At 27.9% G+C, this 20,458-nt stretch overlaps 5 protein-coding genes across 6 annotated transcripts in view; 3 read left to right on the forward strand and 2 right to left on the reverse strand.

The window, feature by feature from the left end:
* Positions 1-4,884: 4,884 nt before the first annotated feature.
* Positions 4,885-6,519, forward strand: LOC119679230 (procathepsin L). The gene is made up of 4 exons (XM_038091461.1): positions 4,885-4,969; positions 5,207-5,391; positions 5,455-5,663; positions 5,747-6,519. The coding sequence occupies exons 2-4, from the start codon at positions 5,218-5,220 to the stop codon at positions 6,447-6,449; spliced, it is 1,086 nt and encodes a 361-aa protein (XP_037947389.1). The 5' UTR covers positions 4,885-4,969; positions 5,207-5,217; the 3' UTR covers positions 6,450-6,519.
* A 991-nt stretch (positions 6,520-7,510) lies between these two features.
* Positions 7,511-8,688, forward strand: LOC119679232. The gene is made up of 2 exons (XM_038091462.1): positions 7,511-7,621; positions 7,742-8,688. Exon 2 carries the CDS (start codon positions 7,800-7,802, stop codon positions 8,577-8,579), a length of 780 nt encoding a protein of 259 aa, XP_037947390.1. The 5' UTR covers positions 7,511-7,621; positions 7,742-7,799; the 3' UTR covers positions 8,580-8,688.
* LOC119679234 (anaphase-promoting complex subunit 10) lies at positions 8,652-10,055 on the reverse strand. Of its 2 annotated transcripts, XM_038091467.1 has the most exons (4): positions 9,996-10,055; positions 9,763-9,937; positions 9,422-9,658; positions 8,652-9,354 (listed from the first exon to the last, which is right to left on the reverse strand). In XM_038091467.1, the coding sequence occupies exons 2-4, from the start codon at positions 9,881-9,883 to the stop codon at positions 9,143-9,145; spliced, it is 570 nt and encodes a 189-aa protein (XP_037947395.1). In that variant the 5' UTR covers positions 9,884-9,937; positions 9,996-10,055; the 3' UTR covers positions 8,652-9,142. The 2 variants fall into 2 exon arrangements, with proteins under 2 accessions (XP_037947395.1, XP_037947394.1); XM_038091466.1 differs by lacking the exon at positions 9,996-10,055 and having other exon boundaries at positions 9,763-9,959.
* Positions 10,056-11,379: 1,324 nt separating this feature from the next.
* LOC119679237 (U3 small nucleolar ribonucleoprotein protein IMP3) lies at positions 11,380-18,963 on the forward strand. The gene is made up of 3 exons (XM_038091470.1): positions 11,380-12,017; positions 12,073-12,281; positions 18,678-18,963. The coding sequence occupies exons 1-3, from the start codon at positions 11,881-11,883 to the stop codon at positions 18,872-18,874; spliced, it is 543 nt and encodes a 180-aa protein (XP_037947398.1). The 5' UTR covers positions 11,380-11,880; the 3' UTR covers positions 18,875-18,963.
* A 1,193-nt stretch (positions 18,964-20,156) lies between these two features.
* Positions 20,157-20,458, reverse strand: part of LOC119679219 (patronin) — a 48,409-nt gene continuing 48,107 nt past the window's right edge. The window contains exon 26 of the mRNA XM_038091435.1: positions 20,157-20,456. Coding sequence (XP_037947363.1) covers positions 20,407-20,456 — 50 coding nt within the window. The 3' untranslated portion in view covers positions 20,157-20,406. The remainder of the gene's footprint in view (positions 20,457-20,458) is intronic.

The following is a 20,458-nucleotide window of genomic DNA, read 5'->3' on the forward strand; positions in this document are numbered from 1 at the left end:
TACCTAGGAAAGTAGCAGCCAAACCGATGATGGGGCCGGAACCTTTCTGTGGAAAAGAATATAGTACGCTCCTTTCTCTCATAAAAATAAACGAGAACCAGAATAAAAAGGATTACTGGGATGATATACCAGGATTAACACAACCCAAATTACTTATTGGTACTTAAAACAATAAGAAATAGCAGGATTGTATGAACCTATCAAAAAAAAAAATTAGAATCATCACAGAAATCCTAACTGCACTGTAAACTAAAATACCATCTTACAAGACTGGGTATACTTACGGATGCAAACTATATATTCTGTGAAGAGAATGAGGAGTCGGCCACACATGTGCTGTTAGAATGCCCAGAGGTAATGCACATACAGAATAGGTTCCTGAAAATGTATACTCTTGCGGAAGAGGCAATTAAACTCTGTAAAGTAGGTTTAATTGACAGTGCCCTTCAAGAAACCATCGCTAGACAATGCAAAAATATGATGTAAAAGTATCATTGCAATTGGCGTCAGATTATTTTATTGGTTCTTAAATGATTCTAATTAATTCACAAAATTTCTTATTTGATTCTAATTATCAAAATTATTTTTATATATTATTTCTTTTAATCATTGTTATTTTGACGTATTACCTGCTTTACTTTATTAATTATTTATTTTTGCATATTTATTTTTTTTAATTTGTGTTTTATTAATTCTCTTACTAATAATAATTTACTGAAAAGAAGAAATTGTTACCTTTTTATTAGAAACCGTGGGTACGTCACTGCAACGATATGAAGTGAAAGTATCATTGCAATTGGCGTCAGATTCTTTTATTCGTTGTTAAATAATCGTTATTAATTTACATAACTCATTTATATTTCTATATATATTATTTCTTTTATTCATATTTAAATAGACGTATTACCTGCTTTCAGCTTAAATTATTTGGGCATTTTTATTTATTTTTAATTTCTGGTTTATTAGTGCTCCTACCAATAATAATTTATTGAAAAAAAGAAATTATAACTTTTTATGGGCTACTACATTTTTCACAAAATTAAGTAATTAATGCCGTCTTACCGGTTGAGTATGTTTTAAAGTCAAAAACATTTATATATTATTATTTGATTAGGAATAATATATTTATAAATCAAAGTAATAAACAATTTAAATCCCTTTTCTTTACTAATTATAGAACTATTCAAATACTAAAAATTACGTATAGCAAAATATATACTAAAGTAAATACAAACACATATATCATTCTAATTCTTATAATCAAAATTGATATAAACTTTTATCATTATTTATGAATAATTTAAATTAAAAATATATTAATAATGTATACACTAATTTGTGATATGCTACTTATTTTTATCGTTAGAAATTAATCTAAACATTTCTCAGAAAATTAAAAAATAACATAATCATATGAATTATATTTATATATATATTTATAATATTTATAAGTTTATACATATTTATACATATATACATATGATTTGTTGGAATTATAAAAACTAGAAAAAAAGTTCGCTTTGGCTTTGCCGAGGCTTAAATGCTTTTCATACAGTTACTGAGTTTCAGATGAAACCATAATGATCTACTCGTATGGCTGATATATTTAATTTAACTAATTATTAATTTAATACGATCTAATAAATTTTTGATTGTTAATTCTAATTTAATTAAAATTTCATAGAAATCAAATTTAATGTATTAATGTTAAAGAAATACAATATTGTATTTATAAGAATAAAATTATGAGAAAGAGAACCAGTAGATTCTATTATACCCAATCTAAATCGATTGGGTCTATATTGTATGCTAGTACATATGTTATTATAATAATAAATATTAAAATATTTGAAGAATACATCGGTAAGTATAAAAGTTGTTTGCAAAAGAAAACTATGTTTGAGTAATTGACTTGGATAGGATTAAAGATCGCTAAAAAATTTTTTGCAGAACATATAAAAAACACTAGTTTCTTAAAATTTTGGCATATAATCGTACCCACAATGATCTACGCCTTTTTAAGGAAACCCTTTAAGAAGAGCTTTAATAAAGACTTCTGCTTAGATAACTTTTGGATGTGATCTAAAGTATCCCTCTGAAATTTGCTTATAGGTATTAGATTTTAAATAGTAACTTCAACTTCAAATTTTAATTTCCTTTAATTTGATTATAATTATAATTAATTAAAAATTCTATGTGTAGACGACCATTATGTTTCTTTTAATTTAATACGACTATACCACTAATTTCAAATAATAATCACTATTGATGCTTTTCCCCTTTTAAGAAATATTATCCTAAAATATAGGTAAGGTTATGCTGGCAGACCAAAAAGTCCACGCGTACTCTGAATTTTTTTTTTTTTTTAGAGATAGTGTGCATTTATTAGGATACGCGTGTTATTAGCGAATTTTATTAGGAGTCCTAAACCATCAACCATTTGATAGATTGTTTATATTTATATAAAATATAGCCCATTTACTTTTGTTATCATTATGATGTTGTTATGATATGTATTTTTACAATAGTCGTTATATTTAGAAAAGCATATCATATGTAAGTTATATGATTTGCTTTTCTTTGTTTCAATAGTGTTTCTTTAAGTGTTTAAGCAAATGTAAAACTCTTTTCATATCGTTGAGCTAATCTATAATGTTAATGGAAAATAAGGACTATAGTGTCTTCGTTATTGTATTACAAACATCTTAACAAACTTAATATACCATTTTTTAAACTATATTTGTACAAATTATGACGCATATAAAAAGCAGTTTGAACTACTTCTTATAATCAGTACATACAAAATAAATTAAATCTTAATAAAGTTATTTCAACTTGATAAAATAATTAATGTTTAGTTTAGAGAAAATATATTTTTACTTGGTAAGTCTAAAACCTGAAACAACGTCAATCTTTCAGAAAGTTGTTTAGAAGATTAATAGTTATAGCATATTAAGATAAATATGCCTATTTATCTTATACATTTGTAATTTATGCAGTAAATTGATATAAACTGTGAGAAATTTATTAATTTTATTTATTAAGTACTTTTAAGTTATCTCGATTATTTTTTTGCAATAATGCTATAATGCTATACCTACTAGGAAAATTCTGATATAGAAAGTAAAGTAATGATTACTAAAATTAGATTTCAAAATAAATAATTCCTTTTAGTTTATTTGCACCAGTTAATAGTGGGATGCTTTGGACACAGTTTCAACGATTGCTACAATTGCAGTTTTATCCTCTTATACTTCATTCATGAAAGGCATGAACGCACTAAATATCATGTAAAGCACCAATCACAACACACTCCATTTTTATTTTATGGTTTAAAAAATTAGAGACATTAGAAAGTTAAATAAATAATAAAATTCGCATAATCAAATCGCATAAAGTAAATATTTATTTTAACATTATTACATTATATTTTAATATAATTATTTGCATATAAATCACTTAATGACTACAAATTCTCGTTCTTCTCTTAGAAAAATTATATTAAGTGTAAGTACATTAATTGCATTATCGCTTGCCTTACTAACTGGGTTTCTATTACCTTAATTTATTCAATAGTTCTGGATATTATATTCATACTTAATGGTTACATACAAGTTTAAATAATAACCTAAATGTTTTAAAACAAAAAAATAAATAAATAAATAAAAAATTGTAATGAATTAAAATAGTAAATTATGTATTTAAATCAGTTAAATAATATATTGAGATATCGTTTAAAGATTACTGATAATACTGAAAAGCTTGTAGTCTTAATTTATTTAAAAATTATTAAACTGAGTCTAAAACCAGTTACTGTTTATTAATTTTTAATAATCTTTATCAGTGGTGGGCATAACAATGTGACTATAACTTCTTTGAATGAATGTATTGAACTGTTTTGAAAAATGTTTGAGATCCAAGTTTGCCCACCACTGATCTAAATTAACTATTTGTGACTTTAGCTATTTTTAATTTATTTAATTAGTTTCAAGAGAAGATTCGCATATTAACATTTCATATTTTACTATAAAAGGGGAATATACAACTAACATTAACCATTGTTCAGTTGTCTAAGGTTGGTTGAACGCTGGGGAAAAAATTAATATTAACAAAATCAATTGTTGTGCATATTTCAATTGTGTTAAAATAAATTTCTGACAAAATATATAATTTAACAAACAAAATAATTTTTAAGAAAAAATAATAAACTTTTAATACTATTCTAATGTTCGTGTAAGAGTGTCGAAAATTATAATAGATCGCTATTAGTTTGCAAGAGGGGTCTTACTTCAAACTGTGAAATAATACAATAGTTTATAATGTTAAACATAATACTAATATATTGTATATATAAATTTTTTAAACAAGTAGTGACAGAAAAGATGAACGTTTGTTACTGCATAATGAAATAAAATCAAAATACTAGTATATTTTAAAAAAATCTGCAAGTGATACAATTTGTTATACAAATTTATTATTTTTATAAAAAAAATAATTTTTTTACAATAAAGTTGAATTTATTGTTTAATCAGCAATATTATTACATATGAAAGTCATAAAGATTACATTAATTTTGCGGCATCAACATTTTTTTTTAAGATTATTTTTAATGATGATAATTCTATTTACATGATATTTATCGCATCGACAAATTATTTTTACTCATTAACAATCTTTTTAAATGTTATATTCAGTTATTTCCAGTTTTTTTTTTATTAACATAAAGTTGCGAATACAAAGTTAAAGAGTTTTATATCATAAAAATAATTATTAAACGCGAAAATTCAAAATAACAACGGGAAAAACTGCTTTTTTGCTTTTATAACCTTTAAAAATTGTGATAGCTGTAATATATAATCAAATAGACTACAATGTACCATTTTTTCTATATACAACACACCAATATTTATTTGGTTACTTTTTAAAATTATTACAAGTTCTCAGCAGGACTGCAAAGCTAAGTTTGCTGGTAAATTATTTAATGACAGCTCTTAACCCATCCTATCCTCTCACCAAGATAAGTCTCTCTGATATGACAAATATGGATTCGGTTATATTATTTTTAAATGTCCAGTTTTGATCCCTTCCACATGTAAAGTTTTAGAGCGAGTGATTAGAAACTTTTTTAAAAAATGACATTCTGACCTACATAAGAAGAATTTTAATCTATCAAATATGTTTATACAGTTTTATTTATTTATTTTAGAAATTGTCACAATGAAGCTGTTTCTTATATTACCACTTCTAGTAACAGTTGTTACTGCACAATTTGGAGGTTTTGGCGGCTTGGGACAAGTTGGCAGTGCAATTAATAGAGGAGTTGGAAGCTTGGCTTCACGTGTTCAATCATTGCCAGTTGTTAACAACGTTGCAAATTTTGCAGATTTCGCTGTAAATTCAATTTTCAATTTTAAATATTGGAATTAATAATTTTATCTGTATAACTTTACTAAGGCACAAACTGGTAAAACCTATGCAGATGCCGCTGAGCGCACTTTGCGTGAAAATTTGTTTACGGCTAGAAAGAGTTTGGTTGATGCTAATAACGCCGCTTTTGCTGCAGGAGGAAAATCCTATGAATTAGCAGTAAACGCATTCGCTGATCTCACAAGTGGAGAATTTTTGTCAAGACTTACAGGCAACAAAAAATCAGCACAAGGAGAGTACGTTTAAATTTAATCTATACTATTTTACTATAAATTTGAACGGCAATTGATACTAACATATGCCTAATTTTCTAATTTAGATCCAAAGCTAAGGCGCATCGTCAGCTCGCTAAACCCAAAGCTGGACCTGTTCCTGATAGCTGGGATTGGCGCGAAAAAGGCGGAGTTACACCTGTTAAATTCCAAGGTGAATGTGGTTCATGTTGGACATTTGCAACAACTGGAGCTATTGAAGGTCATATATTCAGAAAAACTGGCAAACTTATTAGTCTTTCCGAACAAAATTTGGTCGACTGTGGTAAAGAAGATTTTGGTTTGGTTGGTTGTGATGGCGGTTTTCAAGAGTATGCATTTGAATTTATAACTTCAAGTCAAAAGGGAATTGCTTTTGGAGATAAATACCCATATTTAGATAAAAAAGATAAATGTTCTTATCAAAATGGTATTAAAGGAGCAGAAATAAAAGGTTTTGCTGCCATAACCCCAAAAGATGAGAAAACTATGAAGGAAGTAATTGCAACTTTGGGACCTCTAGCTTGCTCTCTTAATGGTTTAGAATCATTATTGTTATATAAAAAAGGAATATATGCTGATGAAGAATGCAACAAAGGTGAGGTAAATCATTCAGTCTTAGTTGTTGGATATGGTAGTGAAAATGGTCAAGATTACTGGATTGTTAAAAATTCATGGGATAAGAACTGGGGAGAAGATGGATATTTCAGATTGCCACGCGGAAATAACTTTTGTGGTATTGCTATGGAATGCAGTTATCCAGTTGTGTAAAAAAATAGATTTAAGTTAATCTAAATTTTTTGTATTTGGTAAATTTGTTTATAAAAATGAACGATATTAATGAAATATTGAAACATGAAAATTAAAAAAACAAAAATTAATTAAAAATATACTAATAGAATTTTAATTGTCGTTTAAAATATGAGCAATATGCTAAGTATCCTTATTGAAAACAATAAGGGCTAAATACCCTTATGTGACCAACTTGTGTAAAATGGTAAAATATTATAGGTGTATTCAGACATGCTCAGTGAATCGGTTAAGTTTTGTGTATATTTGTTTGTATAACATAATGTTACCGAGTTACCCAGGTTACTAATTACCAAGGCATCAGGATAAAACCTCCAGTAAAATGTACAGTAAAATGGATCCGTTGTGTGTAGCAGTTAATTATATATGCTTAGAAACGAATGTGCTACAATTTTCGATTATAACATGTCGCAGTATTTTGTCATATTAGTAAGGGTAACATGCGTTACAAAATACGTTGCAAATGACTGTATCATTCAATTTCCTTTAGAGCCCTATCCAATTACTATAGTAAGTAGCAAATGAAGCCCAAAAATCTAAACATTTCGTCAACTGCACTTATTAGCAAACGTTACACTATTGTGGTTTTTGCCACTACTACTTAGAATGTAAAGGTTTCAATTATATTAATTAAACTGCAATTGCACCTGCCTTACCCCTTTATAGTGTCTTATTTGTTGTGATATTAAATTGATTGACTTTTGTTTAGTATCTGTTATTTATTACTGGAATGTGATGATTTTAATGGGTTGAATGCTTACTAATTACTAGTAATTACTTGATTTAAGCATCACAAACAGCACAATAACATATTTGCATATCAAAACCAATTGGCTAGCAGCTGCAGGCAAAGATGCATTGTTCGAACCAATTTTAAAACTACATTTCACAACACTGTTCAAAAATGGGGTTGGGAGGAAATGCAACTCTGTTTATTTACTTTAAAGTTTTCACCTATACATAAAGTTGACCGAAAAAAAAACGTTTATTTACATGTGAATCTTATAATCAAAAATTTAATATTAAGAAAATGTTTTACATTTAAAACCCGTACAACATAGATGCATTTAAATGCAAATGATGTAATAAATCAATATGTAAACATTACTCGTAAAATGTTTTTGATTTACTAGGTAAATATAATATAAACACCGATGAACTTTGCACATAAACATAAAATTTTATTTTATTAAATAAACTTTGTGTGGTTTTAATGCGGTTATTATAATTTTAATAAATTTAATTTTTTATAGATATACTATTAAAGGAGTTATCGTCGTCTTAATATTTCTAATTAAAGCATTAGTCAAAATGGATGAGGAAATACTGAACACGATTCATTCACGTTTTGGAAAAAATGTAAATATAGTCGATTGCGAAAAAAAATTTGTTGAACAAGAAGAAGAGACTTTGCTTGTCAATGGGGTACCTATCAAGTTAGATAATTTAAGTGGAGATAAAAATGCAATAAAAACTGCATTACAAAATGGTCAAATACCTTCAATAGATGTTTTCAATGAAATGCTTTTACAAGCAGGCATTCAGAAACAAGAAGTTCAACTTGAAACATCAATATCTGTTAAATCGATTGTCACAACAAAAGAAGAAATATCTATCTCTCGTAAAGGTAAAACACTGGAAAATCAAAAAACTGAAACTCAAGAAAATTATTTATATGAATCGAAACAAAAAGAATCTCTTCAACCATTCATAAAGAAAAATAACGGAAAAGATTGCAATAACCTTAAAACAAAATTTGGTTCCAATGCTACTTTTGCAAAGGATTCCACAACTAATATTAAGCAATCTGAGCATTTAGTAACAAGCAACAATCCATTAAAGACTTCTTTTAGTAATTCTGATACAAATGCTAGTTACAGTAATATATCAGAATATTCAACTATGTCTGCCAACTCATCAACAGATTTAGAAAATCATGATTCCGCTATAGGTGATTTGCTAGAAACATACAATTTAAGCGATCACAGCAAAAAGTCCACAACTAGTTGTGATTCAGGACATCATGGAGATGTAAACAATATTTCTGATCTGGAGATGGATACAACAAAACTTATCTCGAAGTTAAAATAATTCCAAAATAGTATTAAAAATGATTACACATAAAATCAAAAGCAATACATTGTAACAATTAAAATTATTTTAAAAATGAGCTTTTTCTCTTTATTCAGAAATAAATTATATAACCAAAGATATTAAATTTGTGGTTTTATATAAATAATCATGAGTTTTGATTACGTTATATATTTAAATACTTAACCAAACACTTTACATATAATAGATTGTGCATCTGTATACATATCTACTTCCTCTTATACAAGTTTCCAGCATTCAATACTTTTATTTCTATGTAAATGACGCTTTTTTTATTTGTTTTATTAAACAAATTAGTTTTATGTGTTTTTATAAAAAATGTTTTAATATATCTAGATTATTTTACAAAAAGTAGTTCAGACAAAAAAATTTTAGTATATAATTCGCATTTTACTTTATATTAAATTATGTGATTGTTATAGTATTACAATGCATTATAAGAGAAATAAAAAATATATTGTGATTAAATATCTATATATACAGATTTTTGAAAAAGCTAAAATATAACTATCCAAAATAATAGGGAAGAAATTAAAATATGTTTAACGAATAGTTGTGAACTTTTGAAATCCAAGTGTACTAAATTTACCAAATAATTCTAAAGGATAGTGACGACCTTCCACTGGAGCATGAATTCGTATTTGTCGCATATGAGTATCACGCCCATTCTGATGATTAGATATAACAGCGATCTGCAACATAAATGTTCGAATGGATTTCATATTTCCATCTCTTATTGGTATGAAGACCCAACCTATGTAAATTTGTAAGTTTTAATTATATACCAAAAATATTTATTAAAGTAAACATTTTATACATACCAGTGGGTTCATTCAGATCAATTGTTTGCAATTCTTGCAAATCATTGAAATGTGTTCCTGATCGAATAGAAATTCTGGAAGGCGTATAACTCTCATCTAATTTATAATCTGTGTAAATGTATATTTGGCTTATGTTTGTTTTGCGATGAAATTGTATATTGACTAAGTGTGGCAACTGTCCATCAGATTGCCAATAAGTGTCAGTGATATTATCTCGTAAACGCTCCACTCCGAAACCTTAAAAATTATTAAATAAATATATTAATAATAAAAGTATTCCAAATTGGTATCATTCATACTGAATTGTATTAATATATTTAAGAAACGTTTGGAAGGTTTACCTGGCTTGCAAGATGAAAGACTCCACACTGCTTGACTACCTACTTCACGAACATTTCCCATACGTTCTTCTGTTAATGGATCTTCATCTCCAACAATTTTTCTTACTAATTCATCTTCCATTATAACCCCATTAAAGAATTTAAACCATATATTAAATAAAAACAAAACAATTTCCTTTTTTACTATTGCAGAAACAACAAATTTATTTTTTTAATTTGAAGTTTAAACATACCTTCTAAAATATTAGGCTATGTGCACACAGTCGCAGCAAAATTGTTGAAAATTTTTGAAACTATTATAATAGATAACGCAATTACTAAAAGATTAAGGGATTAAGGTAACTTACACACTTCACTTGTTAAGCAGGTATCTGTGAGTAAATTTAAGGGTTAATAATAGGCGTTTTCGGTGGCTCGCAAGTATGGCAAAAAACACATGCTGGTCTATATTCACTGAGCGAGTCATTGGCATCACTATTGCAATCTATCAATTGTTTTGTTTTTACAAAAAGCAGATCTTGGATATGTTCCATGTTAATAATTAACATATTAAAACATTTAATGTGCTTTGTACTTACGATTTCTCCATTACTTTTCAAGATTTTTATATAGTTTTAAATTATTTGCTTTTTTTCCAATTTTTAATGAAATTTTTCAATTTTGTTTAAATTTTTGTTTCAATATGATTGCAATATTCATTGGAATTTCCAATGAAGGTTCACAATAGTTCGCTTATTGTGTTGGTGAAACTTTTTTCTTTACTGGTCGAAGTGTTTGGCCAGTAAACAACTACTGGCCTATATGGAGAAAATAGTGTTGTTGTTTTGCGTACATTTCAGCCAGTATAGGAACGCAATTTGCTGTTTTTTGCCATACTGGCGAGCCGACGAAAAGGCCTAATATTGCATATTTATTTTGAATTCGACAATTAATAATAAAATAAATTGGTACATTTTTAAAACATAATTAATTTATAATTAACTTTTTATAATTAAACTTTTTATTTATAACATTAAAAATTTTTTCTTGACATAATGTATGTATAATAATGAAAGAACTTTTTCAATGTCTTGAAATTTCAGTTCTATAATCTAAATCACAATAAAATTTGTATGGATATCGAAAAAATCCAATTAAGAACGAAACTGTCGAAAAATCAATATATTTTGATTTCCATCAGTCTGCATGACATACATGCAAATTTTGCTATTATAATTGAGACTTAAGCATGATATAGACGATGAAATTTGTTTGCAAACCAAATTTGCAAACCGAATATGCACTTTGCTATACACTTTGAAACAAGGTTGGCAAACTTCATTTTGATTTATTTTCTACAGCGTTCATATCAACAGCGGAGCAAGTACAGAGTGCAAAACAATAATTGAAACTGAAGAAATTGAGGTGATGATCATAGCAACCTGTTATTTATTTCATTTTTTAAACTAAAATTATTTTTGTTTCAATTTTTTAATATGTTACATTTTAAAATTTTTATGCATATAATAATTGTTTAAATATTAAAGCTTACTATAAAAATGTTTTTAGCACAAAATAATTTTTAAAATATATAAACTTCTTCAATAGTTGTCTAATGTCTAGCAATTTTTTAATTATTTTTCATTTATTTTTCTTTTTACCAAAAATTAATAATTTTTTTCCGTAATCTTTGCTTGTCCGACGCTCACCAAAATTCTTAAATTATGAGAAGTTTGCAAATTTCGATATACACAAGCAAACGAGTTTGCAAACTTAACAAATAATTGAAAAATTTTAATTTCACTGCAAACTAGTTTGCAAACCAAATTTTGGTTTGCAAACTTGAGTATAGACGATGCAATTTGATAGCCAGCAAACCTTGTTTGCAAACAAATTTCATCGTCTATATCATGCTTTAGTTGAAATAAAAAAGCTAAGCGCAATATGTTAGCAACTAAGTAAGATATGTAATATATATTTTTCATATACAAACTGTAACATCTAACTAAGCTTGGTATTATTGTACTATGTCGTGATGTTGTTCCATTGTTATTTTTGTTCCACTCGTATTGAAGTCAAATAACATAATTGACAGAAGTTCAAACGCGTGCATTCAATATTTGTAAACAAAAGTAAAACATGGTGCGGAAATTAAAATATCACGAACAAAAATTATTAAAAAAAGTTGATTTTATTTCATGGAAAGTTGATAACTATGGAAAAGAGAATGCTATACTTCGTAAATATCACATAAAGAAACGGGAGGATTACACAAAGTATGAATAATAAAATTATTAGTAATGATCTTTATAACATAAAATTTTTTCAAAGGTATAATAAGTTGTCCAGAGATGTACGTGAACTTGTAGAAAAAATTGCTAAGTTAGATAAAAGTGACCCTTTTAAAAGTGAAGCAGAAGAGATGCTTATGAGAAAGCTATATAGTATGGGAGTTGTCAATTCAACAGATTTAGAAACGGGGAGTAAAGTTTCGGCTAGCGCATTTTGTCGTAGGCGATTACCAGTTGTAATGGTGAAAAGTAAGTACTGTATATTTTTATTAATATTTGAATGTTTATGAAATTAGGTATTCAAATCTTACAAATAGAGCAGTATACCCTTGATACCCTTTGAATAACAAATTTATCACAGTAACTAAAAAAGTTTAGATTCATAAACATTGCAATTTCTGAAATTTTCACACTATGGTTGTTACCAAATTGCGTGAACAACAAACGTTACCATTCGATGGATTCTTATGTTAATGTGAGACAAAAATTCGATTTGGGAATGTAATTGCATCACTTGCTCCGGAATATTTTATTTATGGTAGTCATTATATTTAAGAAAAGTGTCTATAAAGGTAATGAAAGTGTATTAAGTGGATTGAGGATTGAAACAATAAGAATGCAGGTAGAGTTATATGTCTTGTGGGTTATTGAACAAAGCGACAACTGGTTGCTGTTATTGTTTTGATACACGCAGATTTGCAAAACCAATCACATAAAATAATGGCATACTTGGGATAATGGGATGCTATGGGGAGAGCAAAAAGTGTACAGCAGAAATAAACAAAAATATAGTTGGGAGTTGAGGAAATTTTTTAAATACGAATTCGTATTATTCGTATTTAAAAATATAACCACATAATTTTAAGTAACGTCTGTCGGATATAGTACATATAAGATAAAGTACATTTTATTGCGTAACTTAATATAAATGTTTCTGTACATAACTGATTTCTCCATCAAATTAAATACCTTGTCTAAATATAAACCATATAAATTATTTAACACATCGGTCAGTATAGATGTATGCCCAACTATATGCCATTATCAAAATATTAATAACGAAACTGCACAGCCATCAAATGTAAATCTTCTACTTCATTTAAATTTAAATCAAATAAAAGATATCTCTCAAATCTAGATTTTGATCAATAACCATTTACAGATATTTGACTTTACTGATGTTATCTATGTTGCACTATAACACTATGTCTACTAAGAAAAAAAGAACTGATAGTTGCAAGGTAAAATGGGCAATTTACTGGGGCTTAACTATTGTCTAACTCCACTTTCCACCCCCTTCCATCTCACGTCTTTCCCTTTATTAGTTCTGCCCAAGAAGTGCTCGAGGTGAAGTGACTTTTTTTTATAATCCCTCACAGCGTCTTTACTTTGTTTAAAGGTTATGGGATTAAACATTTTTATAGGTTAGACTCAAAATAATAAAAATAATATATATTTACCTATCTTCCAACTCTAGCTGCACTCTGCAGCACACCCTAGATATATCTCACCTTTTAGGCGGTGATTCGCATTTTGCGTTGGGACATTTGAATGGACACTATCATTGGTTTTTTAACCTTCTAAACTCTATTCATTTTATTTTATCTATCGGGGTTCATATCGAAGTTGATATGAAAACGTAGAGAACTTTTAAAAAGAGGAAACTTAGCACTTTTTACGATAGATGTCGCTAAACAGTAAATGTCAAATCTCCAGTGGCCTCAACCAAAGTCGACCATGCGAACATATGGTACTTTATACAGTTTTTCATAGCTCCTTACTCACACACCTACACACACACGCCGAGTCGACAAAATGGTAGTTCTATAACTATCTTTCAGGCAAATTATCCTTCGTTGGCTTTAGAATTGTCAGTAAGTTTAGAATTAAGTTCAAACTTTTTGACCTAAGAATCATGTGACTCTATTTTTTGGCAATAGAAATCTTCATCTATTAGCAATAAAATTTTTTGTCGCCCTTTTTACTTTTTGGATTAAAAAGGCCCTCTTGACTTTGCCTAGTTTTGCAATATTGAAGTGTTACCTATTCAAGCAACCATATCTTTTCTGTGTGAAATTACTTTTTATTTATTGAAATTATAAAAATTTGTGGAAATAATCAAAATGTTGGCATTCACTCACTCTAGCTCAATGCGGCCACATTTAACCTTGGCTATGGCCCTTAAACGGTTTAAAAATGCATTGTATGCTTCACGAATGTGATCTTTCGGTATTTTGGCTAATTCCTGAAGAATGGCTTTCTTCAGCATATCTATACTGACATATTTTTTAGTCCTCACCTTGCTCTCCAAAATGGGCGAGATGGATGTGTGGAATATGATTTTTTAACTATTCATGGTTCTCACGAGCTTTATGAGACGGTGCCGAGTCTATGGTCCATGAACGTATATTTATGTTTGCGTGCCCACGGTTCTAAAGCAATTACCAAAACATTTTCCCGATAATATGTCGCGTTGACAACAGGCTTGATTAAAACGATTGGAGAGCTTCGATTGGTGTTCCCAGTTGCCTATACTATCGCTAGAGATGGAAAATTACTTCGGGTGGCCATTCGTAGTCTCAAATTTTCGGCAATGCGTTCAGTTAAGTAAACACGAACATTTTGAGTGTTTATGAACTACTCAATGGGAACATTTTTCTCATCAGAGAACACAGCGTTTGAAAATTCGCATATTTGTACACGCATAATAACTCCTTTGCTATTTCGAGTCTAACTTTTTGTCGCTTCGGCAAAAGATCTTGTGCCTTTTGGCTTTATCTTGAGCTCATTTTGGAATATAAGTCGGATGCTTCGCTAGGATATCTTCAGTTATTTGACCATTTGAATACCATTACCACGTGGATTTCGTTTAAGTCGAGCTTTCACTTTCTGAACCATTTTATGTAATGTTGCTGTTATTTTTCGCCCACTCCCATAGCGTTTGGCGACGCTGCCTTTATTATTATAACGATTTATAATAAGATACGCAAACATTTTATTAACTTTCAGGTGGTTGAGCTCACGAACAATACCTGGTTGTACATTTTGTTAATACCTCAAAAGCTCTAATAGACAGAAAGTTAAAATTTGGTGTATTAAAACTTATACTATATCGCATGGGCCCAAAAAGTTTCATGATATTTTGCCCACTATAACACCCATTCCCCATGCAACATTTTTATAACATATTGTTTATTATTGTTAGAAAAATTGTTGCTTTTATTAAACTATATATATTTATTACATATATAATAATACAACTTTATACAAAAGGCGGGAGTGATCCACCCATTAGTTCTTAAGTTATTAGCAATTTTATGAAATTTTAATGAATTTGTGTTAATGTTAATAATATTGTTAATAATATTATTTCTGCATATTTACTTGCTATATAATTTCAATTTCTGTGAGCCTGGTACCTATAGTTATGCTAACATTAAATTTTATACTGAACTATATATTTTTATCGATTCCATACTCTGATACTTCCATTAAGTAAAAACGATTATATTAATAAATATTTAAGATATTAATTATTTTCTTTTATTCTATATATAGTATAGTATAGTCTATATATAGCTTTTTTGTCATAATTCTCATATGTAGCTAAACTTATTAACTTTGAATTAATAAGGATAAGGAAATACATGAATAAGGAAATATAGAAGACATGTCTGCGAAGAAAAATAATTTTGTGTCAAGTGTGCTTCATTAGCCAATTGACCCAAATGAACACTGACTCTGAACTTCAAATTTAGAAGGGTATCGGTTCACCCTTCTAAATAGATCTGCGTTCTGTAGATGTGTAATTCAGATGAGGCTGAAGATATTGTACATTGACAGTTCAACAGTTCGACAGTTTGAGTGATATTGATTTCTTTTAAAATTTTTTTTTTTCAAATATTTCAAATTTCAAATATAATAAATTCAAATATAATAAATAAATATTGTCATCAATATATGAGGTGAAAGTATCGATTTGTTTGTTTTGTGCGAGTGTTTAATATTAACAATGCCGCGACCCAGAAAGTCTAATCTTTCTCAACAATGCCGTAATGCAACTAGGCGTCGAACCATTACGCATGCATCCACTGAAGAAGAACAGAATCGCACGAAAAAGGAGCCACATTAGTATGACCCGCCTTCGCGCTTCTCACACACAAGAGCAAAGAGAGGCAGTCCGTGAAACGGCTCGGTTGGCAATGAGAAATCGTCGAGCTTATCACACCGATCAACAACGAGAAAATATCCGACGATCAAGAAGAAATGCTTCAACTATTGATTTGTATCGAGCAGCGTTTCTATACGATTGCGCAAATGATTACACTTCGCATCCTTTCGTTCGCATTGGTCCAATGGACGTTACTTGCGAACATTGCGGAGCATTAAAGTTTGCTGGAGAATCGCCGGGATTGTGCTGCCTTAATGGTAAAGTGAAATTGCCATTATTGACTCCGCCACCTGAGTCATTGCATTCATTGCTTTATGGTGAAACACCAGAATTACGACATTTTCTAGCGAACACTCAAAAGAACAATAGCTGCTTTCAAATAACTTCATTCGGGGCGGACATTATCGAAGAACATGGATTTAATCAGACGTTCAAGGTTATTTATGTTGAAAAGAGCAAATGTTCGTTTTCTTTAAGAAATTAAAGATAAAAAATTTGATCAAATATGAAATATAGGTGAAAAAGTTTTATTATATTCCTGTATTTGTGTCTAAAATAAATAAAAAATGTTAACATTTTAAAAAAATTGGCATTATAAATCTGTAATATTGACTTCGCTTTCGACTCAGATTGAAGGCCAGATTCACCATCGAATTAGATCATTGCAACCTGTTGAAGATGCACAACATAAATTCTTTCAAGTATACTTCATGGACAATATGACGGAACAACACAGCAATGAAAATAGCAATTCTTCAAGATCTGCAGCAACTACTTCATGAACATCATGCATTGGTCAAGATGTTCAAGACTACGTTTACCTAAAATTTAATATAACATTCATTGACTGATACGCGGCACGAAGTTCGCGGGGTCAACTAGTTAATATGTATTTTAAAGCTCAATTATTATTGATAACGTGTATATACTAGTTTATTCTTATACTCACTATTATACAACTATTTATAATACTACTATTATACTATAAGTCGACGGACGACATTGTGTCACAGTCGCTATTTTAATTATATTTATTTATATATTAATTTAAGATTCACCAATCATACTGTAAAAATGAAATTTAAAATGAAAATAAATATACATACATACATACATACTAGCATTAATCCCACTAGAAATAAAAAAGAACGTTTAAATTCAAAATCTGTAACAAAAAAAATAAAAATCAAATTAGCACAATTAAATTTTATCAAAATAATTAATAGAACTCGTTCATATTATTTTCTTGCATCGGAAAAATTCTTTATAATAGATGAACTCACTTCTGTACTTGTTCTCACAACTTTAGAACAACTGCTGCGAATTGCTTGAACTTCCGCATCTAACCAACATTTACGACCTCTTATGTTCCTATCAAAAGTAAACACACTTGTCGCAGAATTGATTTTCTTCGTAGACATGTCTTCTATATTTCCTTATTATATTATTTCTTTACTATATTTAATCAAAATTTAATTCAAAACTAATAAGTTCAGCTACATATGAGAATTATGACAAAAAAGCTAGTAAATTTGAAAATGAGCCTTCATCTACAAAAATGTGAAAAGTATTTTCCATCTTATTACTATACTATATATAGAATAAAAGAAAATAATTAATATCTGAAATATTTATTAAAATGATCGTTTTTACTTAATGGAAGTATCAGAGTATGGAATCAATAAAAATAAAAAGATCAGTATAAAATTTAACGTTAGCATAACTGTAGGTACCAGGCTCGCAGAAATTGAAATTATATAGCAAGTAAATATGCAGAAATAATATTATTAACATTACAAAAACAACGAAGTTATCGCACTTTAGGTTCTGATGCGCGATCTGCAGTGTTATGACCAAAGTACTTAATAATGTATGTAAAGCTAATTGATTCTAATTGTGGACATATATGAATCATACGTCTAAACATAATGTGCAATAGCTTTGTTGTTTTTGAACGGAAATTTGAAATATAAATAAATCAAATATTTATTAAATAATAAATGATTTTATATTATTACTTATTATTTAATTTGTTATTAAAATATATGAGGTTCATTAAAGGTCACATTTTGCGTAATTTTTCTATGATATCGTGAAATAGGTGTAGATATAAAACATAGAGTGCAACATAGAGTGCGAATTTTTTGTTTTTTATTAAGTTTTAACATTTGACTATTAATAAGATAAATTTTATGGAAAAACACGAATACACTTTTTGAATACGAGTATTATAGATAGAAGTGCAAAAGCCCATAAAAATTGGATGATTTGTTGCACATTTTCTTTTATAAAATTATATTGATAATTTAAACTGAAATGTTTTCGAAACACAATTAATAACAATATTCTAAGCTTTTAAAAACATTGAAAATGATAGTTTTTCAATAACTAGTAAAACAAATGTTAAATTTTAATTTTAACAAAAAGTAAAAAACCATTATTTTAAAAATAATTAATAAACATTTATTTTTCAGCTAAGATGTCGGAGTATATAAAAGGCGCTACAGATCTCATTGAACAGGGACATGTCCGCGTTGGTACCGAAATGATAAAGGATCCTGCATTTTTGGTTTCAAGAAATTTAGAAGATTTCATCACATGGGTAGATGGCTCGAAGATAAAACAACACATAATGAAATATAATAATATGCAGGATGATTTCGAATTATAAATCATAAACTGTTTAGAATTACCTAATTTTAGTTCGTTATCAATGTAATAAATTGAAATTTTGTATAATAAAATAATATATCTAGATTACATATATGCGTTGTTTATTTCATGCTTAAAAGTAAATTAAAAAAGTACCAATGCATCTTCCTTCAAGATGCGTGCGGCAATCCCTTTCTTTGTAGCAAGTTTACATCGACATCTACTACAAATGGGGACATCAGTGAAATTGAGTACAAACTTATTCAATTGGACTTACAGTCGTATACACCGGTACAGTATTTTCTTCGAGATCACAGTTGCATTGCAAAAAAGTTGTAAATAGACCTTCGTGTAATATCTTCTGGAAAGACCGATGTGAAAGATACTTGATGATGAATTATACAAATAAAAACAATAACATTCTTGTTAGATATTTTCTTTTATTTATAGTTTTAATACATTACAAGTAAAATATATTAATATGGTTAATTTGAGAAGTTTTTCACTATCCCATACCATCTCAATTGTTTTATATTATTTTTAAATGAATATATTTTAATAATTAATTTGTTCGTTTTACACAAGTTAAAAAGAGTTAAATAGGACAACGTTAAATAAATATAAAAAATTTATGTAGTAACAAATCATGCTATTTATATTGAAACGGTAGATGTTTTGTAAATTAGAAATGGATATAGAAGACAACAATTGAATTTTCATTTAAAAATAATTAAAAGAGCAAATTATATTTATTAAGAATATAATCTTTCTAATGAATTTCGTTGGTAGAAATATTTGAATATTGATGGCAGTTTTATATTAATTTTAATTTTTGCGTGGGTAAAAAATTCTTTTCACTAAAACGGTGTACAAAATTAAAATAAACATATAAAAATTAAAAATATTAAATATATAAATACTTTAGTTTTAATTTGATATAATTTTGTTTTAATACCCATTATGTATTTAGAACAAATTAATTAAGTATAATAAGAACAATTCTTTAACATTTGCGCAGTTTTATTTCAATATTATTGAAAATAATTTAGTGTTCTTATTTTGTTAACTTTGTTAAAAACAATATAAAAAATAAATAAAAAAAATTGCCAATAAAGATTTCTTGTAAAAAAACATTATTGAAAAGTAATATACTATGAATATATATATATATTTAGAGTTGTGTTATGAATGTTAATTATTATATTTTTTTTATATAATAAATAAAAACATATGCTTTACATAAATACAAATAGCTTAACTTTTTTTTTTTTGCAAAAAATTAAGAGTATTAATTGTACATTACGTGACAATTATTATTATTTAAATATATTATTTAAATTTATCCTGCAAAAGATTTGCTAAGCAGATCATTCAATTTGTTCCTTTTTTTTATTTTTAGGTTAAGTCTCGTTATAAAAAAGTTTTATCTATGGATTTTAAAGCAAAACCAATTGGTTAAATATTTAACATATCCACGTTTGCGTTGGATATATAGGATAAAATATTTTAGCCTGACTATAAATGTTTCGATTTTTTTTTATGCTATACAACTTAAATAACTAACGCCATATCCTTTTTACTTGGCAAATGAACTTTTTTGCCT

This window comes from Teleopsis dalmanni, chromosome 2, assembly GCF_002237135.1.
Source record: "Teleopsis dalmanni isolate 2A chromosome 2, ASM223713v2, whole genome shotgun sequence".
Lineage (NCBI taxonomy): Eukaryota > Metazoa > Arthropoda > Insecta > Diptera > Diopsidae > Teleopsis > Teleopsis dalmanni.

Coding starts and splice junctions, on each gene's coding strand:
- LOC119679230 (XM_038091461.1), top strand. CDS start 5,218: ATGAAGCTGTTTCTTATATTACCACTTCTAGTAACAGTTGTTACTGCA. Junction 5,392..5,454: donor CAAATTTTGCAGATTTCGCT/GTAAATTCAATT, acceptor AACTTTACTAAG/GCACAAACTGGTAAAACCTA. Junction 5,664..5,746: donor AAAAAATCAGCACAAGGAGA/GTACGTTTAAAT, acceptor TTTCTAATTTAG/ATCCAAAGCTAAGGCGCATC.
- LOC119679232 (XM_038091462.1), top strand. CDS start 7,800: ATGGATGAGGAAATACTGAACACGATTCATTCACGTTTTGGAAAAAAT.
- LOC119679234 (XM_038091467.1), bottom strand. CDS start 9,883: ATGGAAGATGAATTAGTAAGAAAAATTGTTGGAGATGAAGATCCATTA. Junction 9,659..9,762: donor TCTTTCATCTTGCAAGCCAG/GTAAACCTTCCA, acceptor ATAATTTTTAAG/GTTTCGGAGTGGAGCGTTTA. Junction 9,355..9,421: donor TGATCTGAATGAACCCACTG/GTATGTATAAAA, acceptor AAATTTACATAG/GTTGGGTCTTCATACCAATA.
- LOC119679237 (XM_038091470.1), top strand. CDS start 11,881: ATGGTGCGGAAATTAAAATATCACGAACAAAAATTATTAAAAAAAGTT. Junction 12,018..12,072: donor AAACGGGAGGATTACACAAA/GTATGAATAATA, acceptor ATTTTTTCAAAG/GTATAATAAGTTGTCCAGAG. Junction 12,282..18,677: donor ACCAGTTGTAATGGTGAAAA/GTAAGTACTGTA, acceptor TTTATTTTTCAG/CTAAGATGTCGGAGTATATA.